Below are 19,237 nucleotides of genomic sequence, written 5' to 3'. Positions count from 1 at the left end.
AGCATGACCAGTCAAAGCCTAACCAGAGGCAGATGAAGTAGAACCTGTTTGAAAATGCAGGCTCCTTTAAACAATTCTCTTCAGGTCAGTAGAGACCATCTCAATGTAACTATGCACTACTCCCGTTTTTCCAGGATTTAAACTTTTTTGTTACTCCATGAAAAATGTTAAAATGTATTTAAATTAGTCTTGGTGACTTACTGAATTTGGGAATTTAATTTGGGGATTACAGTGGCCCCTGCTTTTGTCCAAAGGTAACTTTGTAATAGTGGGCATAACAATATAGGCTGCTATTCTCTTCTATGCCCCAGTTAGCATCCATTTCTTCCATTTCTTCTTCATCAGTGAAAGGGATTTATTTCTTACTATTACATAGTAGCTACAGTCAGGATAATTTACAATTATTGCAAAACTAACTTCTGATTTTCTATGCCTGCTTTGAAATCAAGACAGCTCTTCCATCACAGTTCTTGCACTGTTTTCTCTCTTAATCAGGAAGGTGTAGACACCAGCCTTGACTCTATACTCCTCCTCCATTCATACACCTACCTGAGAAGCATTTTCCTATATTTGGCTGTCAATATGACATCTTATTCTCACTAAAATCCTTCTAACAAAGTGATTTTCCCTCTCTTTCTCACAATCAGCCTTTTTATTTTACTTTTTAAAATTTAAATATCTTTGCTTATTTGTTTGATATTTTTATGGGCTCGTTGTGACCAGTACCTTTCATATTTCTAGACTGGCATGTATACTGTGCACTTAAAGAATAGAGTCAGATCCTTTCTGATGTAAATTGTACTTCATTGAGGTGAAGTATGAATTTTGAACACATCTCTGCGCAACTCTGAACCAGCACAGTGTATTTATTATTATATTTCTTTATCTATGCTATCAAAAATATAAATCTGAAGAGTATAGTTGTTTCTTTTCTGAAGGTTGACCCTTCTCATATATTTCTCAGGCATGTAAAAAAGTACTTTATTTCATAATTGATACGAGAGATGGGTGTTTCCCAGGAAACTTGTCTTTGAAGCTGTTAATTATGCTGCCTGCTTCTATTCATGAGAACTGAAGGAAAAAAGATGAATGTCCCCGCTCTTGTAAAACACCATGTAAAACACTAGTGTGGAGACAAGTAGAAAACATTTTCAAAAAGCTGAATGCAGTGCATGTGCAGGGAACCTGATGTTTTAATTGCACACTATTTACTAAGAAATATGTCTGTTCCAGAAAGAGAAAGCATGGGAGAAGCATTAGAAAATCCCTGACTGGACAGAGCGCTGAGCAGCTGGCTCAGGGTAACCCTGCTTTGAGCAAGGATGGTGGACTAGGTCATCTCCAGGCATCCTTCCAATCATTTTGTAATTCTGTGAGAAATAACATAAACATATTGCATAAAGCCAAGGTGTATAAAACAAAATTATGTAACAGATAATTGGAAAAGTGTAGAAGGCATACAAGTAAGGGAGGATAGCTCTGTTTCAAGATCAGGCTTAAAAAGGGAGAGAAAGCAGGACTGAGATGAAGCTGTTCAGGAAAACTCCCAAGCAGTAGGATTTGTACAGAAGACTCTCTGTGAAAAATAACAGTAATACGACTACTCACTTTCATAGTCTGTCTTTGTTAGAGGCACAGAAATGGAGTTTGACCATATCACTGTGGTTAAGAATTTTCTCCATCTAAAGAAAATGAATGCCACAAATCCTATCAGGTTTAATGCTCAGTCCCTGTCTCGGCCCTGCACTACAGGCTGTACTGCTTTTGCCTCTGGGCATATCCTGGTTAGAGCAGGGCAGGGACACTTCCCACTGTGTGCTGGGGATTTTTCACCACACTCTCGCAGTGTCCAAAAAATTGCCATGACTGAAACAATAAAATAAGTACCTGCAATATTGTTAGCTTTGCGGGTTGGCATCAAATTAGAGGAAGAGTGAGCCATACTCCTTGTCCTCTGCTTTTAAAAATCAAGGGAAGAGTTATTATAAATAAACTCTTGCCTGCAGGCTTTCTTTTCCTATTTGTTTTGCGTTGTCAGGGAAATCCTTCATTATAAAGATTATTTTGCTTTCAGGAACCTATAAAACATTATAGTTTGCCAAAAGTTTTGCTTTGTAGAAAACAACACATCAGGGCTTAGTAAATTTATTTCTTTTATAAGCACTGTGCTGAGAGGAAAAAACAGCAAAAATAAATAGAGCCAAAAGTAAAGTGATAGGATGGAGGAAGATAAATCTTCAGGGATATAAAGCTACTGGCTACTGAACCTCCAGCTGCATCCTGCCTATGTTTGTTTCTGAAAACCTGATTTCATCCATAGATATATATTTTTTTCTTTCTTCTACTGTTCTGCTACCTGGACAAACCCAGGCCACCCAAACAGGAACAAATGGTTAGGCACATTTTGAGGTCTTTCAGTGATCCTTGATGAAATTGGTGGTGGTTTTGCTCTTCATGAGGATAGTTCAGTAGGAAGAATAGGCCTGTTTGAAATGTTTGGGCAAGTGACTTGTGACCAATGTACAAGCTAGAGGAAAGGCCTATTTTTGTGAGGCTGTATTGTCACTTCACGTAAGTATTTCTCTGCATTAGTAGATATTTTTATTTATTTATATATTTATTGAATTGTATTTGTTTTATCACAGGATGCTTGTTTTGGGTCACTAGTTTAGATTCAGTTTCATGTAAAGTTCTTTTTAGCTTTTGAGATTATATTGTACTGCTTAGGAAAAGAAATGGTACAGTGTAACTTAAGCTGCAGCACTTCAACTATCTATCTGTGTATCTCTCTATAGCAATCAATATTTACAGTTATACAATGAAGGAGTAATTCATGAATCATCCACTGAAATATACCCACAGAGAACATTTGAACAATTCTGGATACAAATAATAATAATAATAAATTAACAAATGACTTCCTTCGAAATGGAAAATTGGGTTTATTGCTCAAATGTGCACATACAGGGGAGTTGGCCAAAAGCTTTTCCATGAGTCTCTTAGCTGTCATTCTGCCAGATTCAAATTCATTGTTTGGTGTAAGAGTTCAATATATTGATGTTGGTTTCAGCAGGTATTGCAACTTGCGGATACATAAGAGAAAAAAAGTGTTGCCATTTAAAAAATGCTCCAATATCTGTCTTGTGATCCAGGAGGATCATAAAGTAACTACATCAATTGCTGCCTGGGAGTAGTGGTCATGGTACTGAAGGGAGTAGGTTGGTCCCAAGTGTGGTAAGGTTTTGCAAAAAATAGCTTTCTGCAAAATGGCCACCAATTGGGACACATGCACACACACATTTAGGCTAGAGTAATTTCACTACTTTCCATAGTGGCTTTTAATGCCATTGGAAGGTTTGGCCCACAGATGTGTACTCTCTGTCTAATGAAATATAAGGTCAGAATCTGAGACAACAATCCAGGCATTTCTGAGGCAAAACTGATAAATTAACTCTCAGGGTTGGTATCAGTCTGATAAAGAAAAGATGTTAAAACAAAAATCAAGCAAAACAAAGGATTGAACCTTATTCTCTTCATACTTATTACTTTCAGTGCATAAAGAGGGGTAAATAAGTAACAAAAACCACAGAGGTAGCAATTCTTAAGTAGTTGAGGTTTTTCATTGTTACAGAAAACAGAGTAACGAATACTGTTACACTGTTTGTTACTTTTTGTCTTACTTCACTGATCTCGTGGTGAGATTTCCTAGAAATAGGCTGTGTGGGGATCTTCTGCCTATAAAAAATACCTGCCTTATTTTGTTGCGGTTGTATCAACTCCAACTTCTAAGTGAGTAAAGATTTTAATTCTGCTTCCTGCAGCCTGATTAGGATGCTGTTCAGCATTGGTACACGGAAGATTCTCTCTGTACAATTTTTTGCAATATTAAGTGCAACATTTACATTGAAAGCATTCCACTTCAACTCTCCAGAGAAATTGCCACCTTTAAAACTGAAAAAAAAGTGACTCTGGTGTCACAGGCATAAAGTGTATGTTATTCTTTGATCTCAAATCAGAGTCTAATTTTTATCATTCTTGAAGTATTCATGTTTGGTAGTAGATTTGCATATATTGATGTGTATCCCAAGGCATAGATTAAATAAAATCTTTAAAAGGGGCTGGAGGAAAGTGCATGATCTCCAAGTATGCTGAGTGTGGGTGACAGCCTGCAAAGTGATTTTGCCTGTGGATTCTTTCCCTTATTTTCCACAAATCTGTACATGGGATAGAATATCCTGAGTTGGCAGAGATCTACAAAGTCCATTGAATCCAACTCCTGACTCCATAAAGGACCACACAAAATTCAAACCCTATGTTTGAGTGCATTGTCCAAATGCTTTTTGAACTCCAGCAGCTTGGTGTTGTGATGACTGCTCTTGGAACCTGTTCCATGCCCACTGCCCTCTGGTGCAGAACTTTTCCTAATATCCTGTTTTCATAGGTCACCACCAGGGAAGAACACTAAGAAGGGCCTGTCTATATGTGTTTGGGTCTTCTTGTTTGTTTGCTTGTTTGTTTTCTAATCCTCACCATTACTGACTATGTAGGGATCAGAACTGGCTATTCAGAATGGTGAAAAAAAACCAAAACCCTACAGTCCTTTGGATCGAAGCAGGCTGGCAGTGGCAGATCTGAAATAACTTTTTCATTATTATGGTTCTGTTATTTTCATCTGACATAATATTTCAACATAAGGGCTGTTTGGACAGAAGATGTTCCACATGCAAGTGATTAGTATTAGTGTTTTCATAGTATCATAGTATCATAGTATTGTGCGAGTTGGAAGGGACCTTAGAGATCATCGAGTCCAACTCCGGGATTCGAGCCCTCTGTGTAGCAGAGCGGCACTTCTACCCCCTGCTCCACAGGGAGGATTCGAACCCGGGCCCCCTGGTGTTGCAGACGGGAATTCTACCGCTGCGCCACCGGGGCACACAAGTGTTTTGCTGATTTGCAATCCTGAACATAAAACAGAATAATTGAAATTTGGTTATTATCTATGAATGATGATGATGATGATTGTTTTTAACTCTTATCATGGTTAACAGTAAATTATATAAAAATGAATCAGCAAAAATTACTGTGATTTTTATTTTTATTTTTATTTTTTCAGTCCTTATATGGTGCCACAGTTTCTACTACTCCAGAACTACCACTGTTCTATACTCCTGTAGATTTAGTAGACATCAGCGTATTAATGGCTGGGCTGAAGTTTCCAAATCCTTTTGGCATTGCCAGTGCAACTCCTGCTACTAGTTCTTCGATGATTCGAAGAGCTTTTGAAGCTGGATGGGGCTTTGCTGTCACCAAAACATTCTCCCTGGACAAGGTAAGAATATAACTCAAGTTATATTTAGCACATAACTTTTTTGTATATTTGAAACAAGTCTAAATCTTTTGGATGTCTCACAGTCTAGGCTGGAAGTTAGGATAAGTAGGGAAATAGTGCATTGTGTAAGTCAAATTATCTTGATGGTTCCTGATAGTGAAGTGTAATGATAAAACAATTTCTGTTTGTGTTTTGTTTTTTGGATGCTTTTTTGTTGTTTCTTTTCTTAGTGTTTTTGTTTGTTTGTTTTTGCTATTAAAATATGCATATTCTTCCCATTTTTCAACTTTGATTTTAATATTAGTAACAGTAATGGTACTGTCATCAATGTTACAGAGAAATTGTTTTCTGTGGGGGATCAGAATTCAGAGGGAGTGAATGACAGCTTTATCAATGAACTCCTGAAAGGTTGCTTCTTTGTCAAGGACTGCAAAGATAAGCTATTGAAAATGATTTCCAATTGCAGTTTAATAATGCAGGCATGAGCTTGGGCTGAGTGGATGAAGATGGAAGCAATGTAAATCAAGCCTATGGAGAGGCAGGTAGATCTGCTGGTGGTTTGTAGCACAGACACAAAGCTTCATTAAGATGTAGTGGAAGAGCAAGGAGTTAGAATAAGTTCTTGAAGAATTTTGGCTCTGTGTGACACCTAAAACAAATTCTCAAAGTATTTTGTGTTAACTTGAAGTGGGTAAAGGATTGTTTGATCTACAATTTGATTTTCCAGTGGGTTTTCTGTTACAATATTCAAAATAGCAAAGTGAGATTTGGAGCAAGAAGTCTAGACAGTGAAAGAAAAGGAACATTTTGAGAAATGTATTGTGGAAGAAAGAAATGAAATTTTGACTGGGGCATAGACACAGTTTGGCTGATGTTGGGAGGAAGAATATTAAAGGCAAAGTCTGAGTAATGGTGTGAATGGTGGTAATGCGTTGTCAATTAGTGACAAAGGGTGTCATGGAGTGAAGAGAGCTTTTGAGATGCATTTGGAAAGAAAAGACTTTTATTCTTTGTGCAGAGATGAAATGTAAAAGAGGACTGGTGGATGGAGACCTTAGCAGGAGAGAAAAGGTACATTTTTTGCTCTGCTACCTCAGCAGGTAGCCTTCCAACGTGAAGAAATTATAAGGACAAAGAACTGTGTTACTAGAGCATACTGTAAAAGATGTTAGAGTGGCTTCTTCTCACACTAGAAGTATTCCCAGGAAGTCAGTGCTCCTCTAGATTGCAATGGAGATTTGAGTCCGCTTCACAGGATTTCTTATTTAAACACTTTTCAGGACATAAATGCCATTCAAGTATGCTTATAACTGACTTATGTGCATAATATACTGTCAGCTGTAATTGTTCAGTGCCCAGGCTGAAGGTAACTTATAGCAGGTCCTGAGATTTGTGTATTAAACAGTGTTATTGCTGATACACTTGCAGTTCTCTCATACTACACATTGATTGCCAGGTATTTTGAGAGCTAAATATACTGTCTGGTTATAGATTTGAGTAGTAATTCAGAAGGAAAGACATGCTTATTGTAGGAAGTGGTAGTGCTGAAACAGCAGATGCTCTGAATCCTTTCAGAATCAGTGGTTGAAATATGTTCCCCTGGATACCATGCTCAGGAGGTATCATTCCAATGGAGAACTTTCAAGTGAGATGATGCCTTGAATCGTATGTTGCAGTGTGCAGTAGTACTGTCCCACACAAGTACTAACAAATTTTTCCCCCATTGTATTCTTCCCAGTAGTCTTCCTACAGCAATAAAACCTTAGTATTTGTAATGATTTGAGATGCTTGGCTGGAAGGCGCTGAAGACATGAAACTGCTTGGTTTATAGTAGCATCATGAAAAATAATGCTACAAAAGTAAATATTTCAAATGAGAAGAAATGCACAGTGAGATACAGCAGTTATTCTTTGAACAACAAATACTACACAAAGACTGCTCTGTTGACTAAATGCTGAAACAACTAATTGTAATAGAGTTTTGATTAATGTAAGCTGACATAATGTGCTTTTTTAAAAAACAAACAACCAAAAACCAAACAGTTTCTGCTTGCATAAACACAAATCCTATGCAGTGTTTAGCAGGGAGCAGTATGCTCTCATGGACAGCAGTACCTGTGGAAGTAGAGATTTCTGATTTAACTGTCCTTCCAAGCTAGTAAAAGCTGACTGTGTAGAAGGGCCAGAAGCAAAGGTTCTCCAATCTGAAGAGGAGTTTCTGGGGGAAAGGGAGCTTGCTCGACAGTTTTTGTCAGCTGAAGCTTTTCTATGTCAGCCTTTGTTGTACGTGGTACAATCAGGATTCTGTATTTATCCCTGTTATCTCTTTGTTTAATATGTCCTCGCTAGGTTTAACTACTTGTGCAACAGTGGGAGCTTAGCAGCAGTAGAAACACTCCCTCTTCTAGTATTTACTGCTGAATTCACCACCATGTTCAGTCACTGATCGGGAAACCAGTGACTTCCCTACTGAGTACCTGTGTCCTTTGGCACTTTAGCAAAAGTGGTTGATGCGAGGTAACTTTGAATGACATTTAACTAAAGAAAAGCATATATAGCCAAAACACGTGCATTAAGTACAGTGTATGGAATAAAATCAGAAAGAAAGGCAGGATGAAACATGGAAGTAGAATATCCAAGGAAAGAGATAAAAGGTTTTAAGTAGGAGAGGAGTGATTCTCATAGGGATCATGTCACGTGAACTTCTTTTTCCTCATTCATTGCCTAGCACACCAAGGTCTTTAAAACTCTAGGCTGGGGTACCGGCTGCCCAAGACAGACCATACATTCCTGTATCAGCCAACTGTTGGATAGCAACTGAGCAATTGTAGCTTCTGGACCATAATTTACTTCCCAAGCTTTCCCAACCATTATCTGTCTTGACCTTGAAAGCATAACGTATTGTCATAGAGGGAGTTAGTATAGCACTGTTTCATGCTGCACTCACTCCCTTTTCAAAACCCCCCACACTTTGCTGCATAATCGCCTTCATAACAACCTGTTTGAAGGGTAAGGATTCCACCTCTGAGAGATTAAACGAATGTTTGTTCCTGAGTAATGGTATATACATATGGGGGATATATAGCATAGGAAATATTTTAGAAGATGGTGGATATTATGGTGTAATATAAATATTAATTACATGGTACTGTACCTATACGTGTCTATTATTTTACAAGAGGAAGGGGTCATGACTGAACTGCATATATGAAAACAGTCATATATGCATAGCTGCATTTATATCAAGTAGATTTGTTTTCTTTCAGAAATTAAAATAGCTGCTTTTAACATGGACTATCAGTAGGCAAGAAAAATGGTAGCAGAATAAAAAGACCTCGTTTCACCCACCTTCTCCTACACTCATGTCTTCACTCTCTCAGTGTAGAATCAATAACTCATTGCTCTGCTGGTTCAAACAGAGCTTCTGTCTTATTCAGATAACTCTGTGCCGCAAACTATTATTTGTAAATTCTGTCGGCAAGCTATTGGAGAGGAATGGGGGTGCTGCATATTGTAGATTCCTCAAAGAAATGAGTATCAATCATGACCTATTTTAGAACTTAGAAGAACAAAGAACTACCTGCAGAATGAGAAATACTGAGTTAATTAAACAAGTAACAGCGAGTGGGAGTTTTTTTTAGTAGAATTATTGTACTGAGCTGGTTTGTTAACCTAGAATTTATTATTGAATACTATTTAGTACATAAAATTTGCTTTAAAACCTTTAATCAGAAAGTTTGTACAAACACTGTATCAAAACAAGCCAGGGGTTGTATGAACTGTGTATGTCTTTTCTCTGGACATTTCCACTACCACACTGAATTTATATAAGGAATCGGGGTTTTATCAACTTCAGTTTTGTTTTTCTCTCACTGCATTGTATGGGCTGCTTAGAAAGAAGAAAAAGCAACTGGGATAGCAGCAATATTTGCTTTGATTTTTAGATGCTTCCTTCACTTGTAAAATTTAATTCTGATTAATCAGATACATCTGTCTTTATTCTGCTGTGACATGCATTGATTTGTGATGCTGTCGCTTTCAATAATGTGGAAGCAGTTGCCTTTATTATGAGAACAGGCAGAAATCAACATGCAGACTAGCTTCATTGCTAATCTTTAATGTGTTTTCATTGTATATGAAGCAAACTGCATGGATGATCTTAAAAACAAAGCTACAATTAAAACTAGATTATACTTGAATGAACCCATAGCAAAGAAAACTTTCTAGTCATAATGTATGTTTATGTCAATCACTGAAGCAGAATTTGAAATATATTTTCAAATTCATTTCGAAATGAAAACCACTCCTGGTAGAGAATTTATTAATGTACTCAGGATATATAGCATATCTATATGCTGATATTTCAATATGCAGATTCTGACATCAACCAGTTCTCTGTATATTTGCACTATGTGCACCTCACTTTAAAATTGAAAGAGATAAAAAAATCATAATACAATGACGTATTGTTTTCTACAACGTTAGTAGTTCGCAGAAGTGAATCTGTATTTAAAAAAATGTATATTTTTGTATGATATTACAGCATGGTAATTTAGATTAAACTAGTTATAATTTATGGTGGCAAGCCAAAAAGCTGTTTAAGATGCATTAAAATGCAGAACCATGACATTTGAAATTCTGATGTTCTTAATACGACAAAGGTTATTCTATGGAGTTTTTCTATAATATGAAATATTAATATTTCACAATACAGTTTTGATGAAGTACAATTTGCCTAGCTTGCATATGATAAAGAAATTAAATGCTTACCAAGGGAGTTCAGTGAGAATTAGAGCCTTGCCTGAACATCTGCTTGAAATGTTATTATCCTGTCCTAGTGACAGCATCGCTCCCTCATTGTTTTTTGAGATTGACAGCTGAATATTGTACTGATTTCTGCAGCAAATATGTTTAGGTGAACTTTGTTTCATTTTTTAGGAATTTAGGACTTGCTTTTGATTTCCAACCTATTTTTATTTTAATTTTTTTTTTTATATACTCTTGACATTTGTAGGTGCCAGATTGAGGTCTAGTATGCTGTAGCAAAGATAGAGCATTGACTTGCAACGAAATGCCAGTTGATATCTCAGTAAACAGAAATATTACTATTCTTTATTGTGTGGTCTGTATGAAAGCTGTATGGGCTTTCTTTGGGGAAACAAATGATCAGATTGTTAATGTCAAAAGTAAAAAGGACTGCTTGCCTGTCTACTAAATAACATCAGACAACTTTTATTACCTGCAGTATTTGAAGAGAAAAATGAACATTTTCCAGGATTCCTTTGCACACAAGGTTCTGTATGCATTAAATTATTTATTGTTTTTACAAATTTTAAAATGATTACAAATGGTCTAAATCTTGGTATGTATTCTTTACATATATTATCTTGTTCTGTGTTTCTGAAGGAATGTTAATAAGTATCATCTTTATTGTTTCCCAATTATTACATTTTTTAGATCCCTTCATGAAACTAGCAAAATTTAACATAGGAGGTAAAAGGCCATAGAAATGAAACTGGGTGTATTTTTTAGATGCTGTAACAACAATGTTATTATTTTACTCGAATACTTTTATACAGGAAATTTATTACTTTGCTGGAAAAAGAAACAAACCATGTTATACATCTAAGAAGGTGACAGGAATTTGCTATATATTAGTTTATAAATGAAAGAAGTTTTATTAGTTCAAACAAACAAACAAATAAAAGAAAAACCACAACAAAAAAAACTTTGGACAAATGTCTAACCATGTAGCACTAAGTATGGCAGAGAGAAATTTCTTCTGCAATGAGCACCACAGTTTGCTGTTCTGTGGAGAACACTGTTAGCCCGGGGTGTGGAGCACAATGTGACAACTCATCAGTGGACTGCAAGGAGGGATCTGTCACACAGGGGTGTGAGCAGTGTGTCAGTAAATTGACATTCATGCTAAAGGAGAGATTTCTATAGACAGTGGATCAACAAGCCGCTTTCTGTATCTCCCTTCTCTTTCAATTCATGCTCAAGGAGCAGAGTGAGCTTGGCTGTAACATTTGTCTTCTGCATCTCAAACTTATTTCATAAGTTTCATAGAGTCTTGACCAGCAATGACATACATACTTTCCTGAAGGCTGTAACGCAAAGCTGGTCATAAAGGAAAAATTAGTTGTATATCCTAAAGCTAGTTCTAGTTAGGCTACAGATTCCTCAGCTGTAATTGTCCAAGGATGCATTTTCCATTAATCTATTTGGCTTTTTTACACAGCATTTGGAGATTTATTTTTTTTCCTTTTCCTTTTTTGAGCCAATAGATTAAAACAGTATAGCAACAATGGATCAATGCACACAAAATTTAAATTTGACAATTCAACTTGGACAATTTGTATATAGAAGTCTTGTAGTAAACCAGTATTTTCATGAAACATTTTGTACTTAAAGCAACGTAGCTGAGAAGCAGTTTTAGTAAAATTTGGAATAGAGACTGTAATGCTGAGTATTTTGCTACATAAGCCTTTCCATTAAAAACACTCATCAAAATCATAGAATCATAGAATCATAGAATTACTCAGGTTGGAAAAGACCTTGAAGATCATCAAGTCCAACCGCAGCCTAACCAGTAGCCTATCTCTTAAAAAACAACCACAAAACAATACCACAACAACAAACCTCTGCTAAATCATATCCCTGAGTACCACATCCAAGCGGCTCTTAAACACATCCAGGGATGGCGATTCAACCACCTCCTTGGGGAGCCCATTCCAGTACCTAACCACCCTTTCTGTAAAGAAGTTCTTTCTAATATCCAACCTAAACTTGCCCTGGCGCAACTTGAGGCCATTTCCCCTCGTCCTGTCACAAGTCAGTAGTGAGAATAGACCTGCCCCACTCTCACTGTAAGAACCTTTCAGGTACTGGAAGACAGCAATAAGGTCTCCCCTCAGCCTCCTCTTCCTCAGACTAAACAGCCCCAGCTTCCTTAGTCTCTCCTCATAGGGCTGATTCTCCAAGCCCTTAACAAGCCTCGTTGCCCTTCTCTGGACCTGCTCCAGTACCTCCATGTCCTTCTTGTGCTGAGGTGCCCAAAACTGGACACAGTACTCGAGGTGAGGCCTCACCAATGCTGAGTACAGGGGCAGGATGACTTCCTTAGTCCTGCTCACCACACCATTCCTGATACAAGCCAGGATGCCATTGGCCTTCTTGGCCACCTGGGCACACTGCTGGCTCATATTCAGCCGACTGTCCATCAGCACACCAAGGTCCCTTTCCGTCTGGGAGCTTTCCAGCCACACCTCCCCAAGCCTGTAGGATTGCCTGGGGTTGTTATGACCAAAATGCAGGACCCGACACTTGGCCCTGTTGAAACTCATTCCATTAACCTTGGCCCATCGATCAAGTCTATCCAGGTCTCTCTGTAGTGCCCTTCTCCCCTCAGGCAGATCAACACTCCCTCCCAGCTTAGTGTCGTCTGCGAACTTACTGAGGGTGCACTCAATCCCCTCATCCAAATCATCAATGAAGATGTTAAACAGAAGCGGCCCAAGCACCGAGCCCTGGGGGACGCCACTTGTGACCGGCCGCCAACTGGATTCCACTCCATTGACCACAACTCTCTGGGCCCGGCCATCCAACCAGTTCTTCACCCAGCGGAGCATGCACCCATCCAAACCACGGGCAGCCAGCTTCTCTACCAGAATGTTATGGGGGACAGTGTCAAAGGCCTTAAAAGTAAGTTAGGAGGGAACACTCCTCCTCTGCATAGTATGTGGATTCCAGGGAAGTGACCAGTCCTTGAGAAGATACATCTTTTCTAATAACAGCATGACTACTAGCCAATAAAACAGAGTGGTTATATGACAGGTAGCTAAAAGTCTAACCAGTATTAATTTTAATGGTGAAGAAGATGCTTTGCTCTTTGTTACCTTTATTTACTACCTTCTTAAAATGTTATCAGATATTGAATGAAAGAGAGAAAGAAACAAAGAATGCAGGCACATGTGCTTTTTTCAAAACTGCTAAAAATCTGCAGCTCCTGATAGCTGTATCTGAAATACCCAATGTTTTTGAATATCATTTCCTGAATAAGTAAGATTCTCAAAGGCTCATACATTACATACTTGTGTCGAATATCATACAGACAAAATATTCTTCAGCTGTTTCTAATGCCTTGTAAAATTATTGGTAATCTTAGTACTGCTTTATGTAATTTTGTGTCAGAAAGACTGTTTCAGTGTAAGGCAGAAACTGCCAAGTAGAATTCTGAAAATGAGAATTTTTACATTTAATTTTCAGTCTCAATTATGATTTATAGCAGACTATTTTTAGTATTTTGTTTTACTGAAAACAGGAGAAAACAAATTTTGGGCCTCCACCTTTGCTCACTAATTCTAAAGGCTGTAGAGGTGTTTAGGAAGGCATACTTTTGGCACCATGCCTTCTCCCCCAGGCACCAGCTATAGTTGTTTTTTGGTCTGCTGTGCACATGGTACATGGCAGCCTGGCCGTCAGATGAGAATTTTCCTTATCTGCAACAGGAAAAAGAGGGTAGAAGCAACCCATTCAGCCTTTGAGCTTCTGCAGAAATAAGGTTCCAGACCAACTCTCTGTGGGCAATCTTAACTTCAGACATGTATGTTTAGGTACGTAGCTTGTGTTAAAAAGTTTAAAAGTCAGACATAGGCTGATGTTATGAAACTGTCTCTAAGATAGCATATATTTCCATACATGGATTTACAGGGTTTTTAGCTTAATCATTTTTCAAGTGATTTTTGTTTATAACAGAGAACCTCTTAGGGGTTAGGGCAGCGTGCATTATCTAAAAGCTCAGGTTAGCTCAGATCATGATTTCCCAATTGGTAAATGAAACTGGCAGGACTGTGTTTAATGCTTGATTTGACCACACAAGAAGTTAAGAAAGCAAAGAGCAGATTTTTGAATCTCACAGTAATATAATTGCATTTACTCTTGATGATGTTTTTGTAGAAGTGGAATGAAGTCTCTTATGTTTAAAAAATCTGAGAGGATCTTCTATTAAAATACATATTATCAATGAAAATATGTATGTCACTGTATGCTGAATAATGCTTCTTACAATTAGTTGAGGTGTTGTCACTGTATAAATATAGAGTACTGTAGTTTTACAGGACTCCATCCTTCAGAAGGAAAGTGTAGGATAGTGAATGTCTGTAGCAGAGTTAATTGTGGCAGGAGAGAACTGTCTCCATCCCATGAACTCTGAAATTATTACTCCATAAGTTGTCACAGATAACTGCAAAATCCAATTTTTGGTCTGTAGAAAGGGGAACACACATCTTTAATACTCTTTTAATATATGTGTTATGATATAATTTAACTTTTTATTTTTAAAGCTAATCTGCTTTTGTCTGACTTGGCTGGCTCAACTTGGACTATGAGACAGTGAATTACGATGTTAGCTATAGCTTTCAAAAGCAGCTCTGAATGTGTTTTCATTGTTCTATAATGTGCACGTAAACCCACAATGAGTTTCTTCTTGCCTGACTTCTTTGATAATTCAGTGGAATCTAAGAGCCTCCAAACAAAATAATTAAAACACATTAGAAATGAAAATGACATAGTGTTGTAGCAGAGTGTTTTTTCATTAGCAGCTGACCTGCTGTTGCTATTAAGAAATAATAAAATAAAAAAAGGTGTCTTGGCTAGAAGTCAATTCGATAAATGAACTGGCTATATATTGATTTTGTCCCATTTCCCTTGTATGTTATATGATTTCCCTTCCTTTGCAAAGGTTGCTGTTGTATAGGATGGTGCTGGGATCGTGGTCTTGGGAGCGTATTGGAATGTGTGGAGTAAGGAAGGCTGTCACAGCAGTCAATAAGATCTGAGAGGTGTTGACTAATTGCCTGCTAATTACACAGTAAATTGTCTAATTAAGCTGATGGTTAATTAGGGTACACTCGCACAGCAGTCTTGTGGAATTTTTGTCTGATGTCTGGGAAGCAGCTTGTGTAATTGGCAAACTGGTAAGGACTGGCAGGGAACAGGACTGGGAAGCACGCTGCCAGCAGATGACAGAATAAGGATGCGTTTGCACAAAGGTTGTCATGTGAGCACAGAGGGGTTTGTTAGCCTTCTCCAGCTACATGGAAGCAGGCTTGATGAGAAATTTATCTGAAAGCTACTGGAAGCTGTAAACAAAATACAATTCAAGCACATAATAATCTAAAAGCAGTAGCATGTATTCTTTTATGCATTAGTTAGAACTTGGATGTTAGATGGTTTCCTTTAAAATTTTGGCTGTGGCAAATGATTGTGTAAAGAATGTCACCAAGCAGTATAGTTTGACCAGGGCAATAACTGCTGTATTGTGATTTGTTTGGTGGAGTCCACGGGATACTCCTTTTTTATGCTGATATTGAAAAAGGTTGATTGTTCACAAGGATACTTGCTAACCACCATAACCATCATCTATGATATTCTGAATCCTCATTAGTCATTTTATTCTTCCCTACATGTGACAGAGTATGAACAGGTCGTAATGGTGCTCTGAATTAAATAAGTGTGAGTTATGCTTAACTATAATACAATTAATGAAAGTATCTGGATTCCAGGCTCTGACCCAAAGACCACAGAAACAGCTGAGAGTGTTAAACAGTGAGAGTCTGGACAGTAAAGGAGTATAGTCACCAATTCAGCAAAAGTGTCAATTCTTTGTGATTTAAATTTAATTCAGTAAAGTACCTTCATATATGCACTTCTCTAAGGTTAATTATCAGAATCAGAAGCATAATGCAGTGTAGAACTGGGTCTTTACACAATGCAAAGATTTAATTTGAGCTACATATCAGCAAATCTAAGGAAAATAATTCTTCTTTATGTATCCTAAACAATCCCAGGAAGTATGTATATATATATATAGAGAGAGAGAGAGAGAGAGAATGCTTTGGATGTCGCTTGAGCAAAGGAAAGCATGATATCCACTTTCCATCTTGGATATTATATATTGTTTCACAGGTTCCCTGCCCATCTTTTTACTTTTTAGCAATATTATGTTTAGGCAGAATGTTGTCATCTTAAAGGAATTAAAAAGAAAGAAAGAAAGAAAGAAAGAAGTGAATTCCAGGCCTGAATTGCTGGTTAAACACATTCTTTTTCCACACGAATATTTAAAAAATTAAAATAGTGAGGGTATAAATTATGCTTTCTTTGAATTAATGAAGCCTTTTTTATGCTGTGATCTTCCTACTTCACCTGCAGAGTTACCAGTGCCTTTGTGTAGCTCCCTTTATGTTTTGAGGCTTTGCTTATAATTTTTCCTTCAAAAATAATGAAGCAAAATCATGAGCAATTGAGAGGATTTCCACTGTGGCAGTCAGAAGACATGAGACCAAGCACTGAAGCCAATCTAAGGGGCCTTGACCCTCATCTGAGGGGATTATAATTATACTTGCTATGCTGTTTCTTGTGTTTATTTGTATAGACCAGAACACCGTGATTCCTCTGCATGAGGTTCTGTGAGTCTTTTCACAAAATAAAGCCAGTTCATTTCATTGATTCAAGTCAAAAGTATCCAAGGAAGCTACATGTACCTAATTTTCTTCCAAATAAAACATTTCTTAGATTTGCATTTGATGTTTACATGCACGCATTTCTGTATCCATCTGCATATGTGCAAAAGTGGACCTCCTCAATTCATTTTTCTGTACTATTTTTTAAGAATCATTCCTTAAAAGTATTAGAGGAACTATTCTTTTTGTCTCTGACAGCACATTCAGAACAAAGCTCACTTCACCAGCCAGCTGCAGGAGCTGAAAGCACAAAGTGCAACCATCACACTTGCTTTCGTTGTCTGTCATGGGACAGAAAACAGATATGTTGCTAATGCATTTTATTCTCTGAAGACAGAGGAAGGAGTTCAGAGGATAATTGTTACCTTTTTGCATCCTTTTGAAGGAATTTCTGGCACATCCTATTATGATCTCTAATGTAATAAACTGCACAAACACAGAGGAGAATATATCAGGTAGTTCATATTGTGCAGTAAACATATATGTGTAAAGCTCCGCTGCAAATACTATAATCTTAAAAATAAAAAGAAGACAACAATGCTATTCTTAAATAGCAATGAACAACATTCTGGTAAATTAAGTTTCAGAAATTATTAATGGTTTCATATGCAGTTGTAGCTACATCTTATTATGTGTGTATTACTGTGCTTGATCAAAAATGGAAATGTTTCCCGAGTACATGCAAGCAGTATTTTTTCAGCCATGTTCATTACCGAAGCATCTTTGTTGTCCATTGGCAAAGCCCGGTGCTTAAGGTGTGGGACTGGAGGAGCCCATAGCAAGTGCACTGTTGGTGTTACATGCTGGTGCATTGCTCATTGGGTTCTCTCCACACGTGGCTCAGGAGGTTCCTGATCACTACCCTTTTATTTAATGTGTGTATCAAGCCATAGAGAAGGTTTAGCAAAGTGTCATTGATTGAAGTGTTTTCAATAAGTCGAAACTCAGCCTCATAGTCCTTATAGCTGATTTAGGTTGAGCAGTTGATTGCATTATTCAGTGTTTGTGTGAGACTGGGGCATGGCCGAGAGCATGTTGAGCAAAAGTCAGTCCTGCCAAGATAGAAGTAATGCTAGGATTGTTAGAGGAAATATCCAGAGGCTACAGCAAGAGAATTATCAGTCCTTCTGGCTAAGCATTGTAGTTCTGTTGCAGGCCATTGCTGCAGCAGCAGATAAGAGCCAGAAGAGTGAACCCCTTTTATTTTCTGAATGCAGGCCTTGCTAAACGTATCCATGCTTTGCATTTCAAGATTAAACTACTGCCAGTGCTTGCTATATGGAACTACTCTTTAAATCTATCCAAATATTGTGTGTGGTAACAAACTTCATGCCTTGATGCTATGAGGTGCCTATCTGGGGAATTTAAATGCTCCCTGCCCATACTGGTGTTCCATTTATGCTGGGCCAGAAGGAGAAGGAGGTGCTGGCAGTTCCTCTGAGTACTGTTAATGCATATGCTCAGAGCTCTTGCACCAGGGTGATCTTTAAGAGCCAGGCTGTTAACTCCAGCACAGACTTGAGGAACTTTTTTTCCTTCTTAGCTTTGCAAAATTAAGAAAAGGATGAATGTTGAGTTTCCATGTGCTCTGTTTATGTTGTTGCCAGGGGCATTGTTCTCAGGTCAATTGCTTGCTGCTGGTTGTGTAAAAGGTAACTTTTAAGGCCTGCCAGGGACACCTGGAATGGGTGGTTGCACATGAGGGCAATGCAGATCTCAAGCACATAAATAAACAAAATCTGTTTGTATTTAAAAACAAAATCTGCTGTATTTAAACTCAGATGAATTTCTCTGCTTACTTATGGATTTCTTTCTTTGACATCCAGAGAAATTTTGTGCCTTCAGGGACAGGAGAATATTGTAGTCCATCTTTGAAGTTCTGGAGTACACATTTTTGAGTGTCACATTTTTGTGATGGTTATACTGTTGTCATTTCTTATTCCAGGCAAAAAATCTGCATCTATCTTGGACTAAAACTGAGCAAAATTTATCAGCTAGAAAATTTATAAGGGTTACATTATCATTTTTTGTTCTGGAAATATAAATTTTAACCTGGAAATGCCAACTTAGTCTTTACAATAAAACAATATGTATCCAAATACAGTTTACTTGAGCACCTTCACCTCATAATATCTTTTATATTTTCTTTTTCATTATAGCCCTCTGATTGGAGAACATTGTAAAAGTACTTAAGAAGTGAATGAGAACATATGTGAGGATAAAGTATTAAAACGATAAAACAAAGACTATCCATCTTGCAACTTCTTGTGTACTGCATAACCAAGCAAAGTAATGCTTTGCTACTACAACAAAAATTCTTCTTACTGTATGTTTGGAGCTGCCTACATAGAGAAACATAAGCATTGTCTTATGTAAATTCCATT

General features: G+C 37.5%; 1 protein-coding gene across 4 annotated transcripts in view; it reads left to right on the top strand.

The window, feature by feature from the left end:
* The window catches only part of DPYD (dihydropyrimidine dehydrogenase), a 314,271-nt gene that overhangs the window by 154,008 nt on the left and 141,026 nt on the right, over positions 1 to 19,237 (top strand). For all 4 annotated transcript variants that reach the window (XR_011904470.1, XM_072342915.1, XM_072342916.1 and 1 more), the window contains exon 13: positions 5,114 to 5,329. Coding sequence is in view for 3 of the 4 variants with exons in the window: in XM_072342915.1 (XP_072199016.1) it covers positions 5,114 to 5,329 (216 nt within the window). In the remaining variant the exon portion in view is untranslated. The remainder of the gene's footprint in view (positions 1 to 5,113; positions 5,330 to 19,237) is intronic.

Source organism: Excalfactoria chinensis, chromosome 8, assembly GCF_039878825.1.
Source record: "Excalfactoria chinensis isolate bCotChi1 chromosome 8, bCotChi1.hap2, whole genome shotgun sequence".
Taxonomy (NCBI): Eukaryota; Metazoa; Chordata; class Aves; order Galliformes; family Phasianidae; genus Excalfactoria; species Excalfactoria chinensis.
Note: the sequence above shows the minus strand (reverse complement) of the source record. Positions and strands in the feature narration are given on the sequence as shown.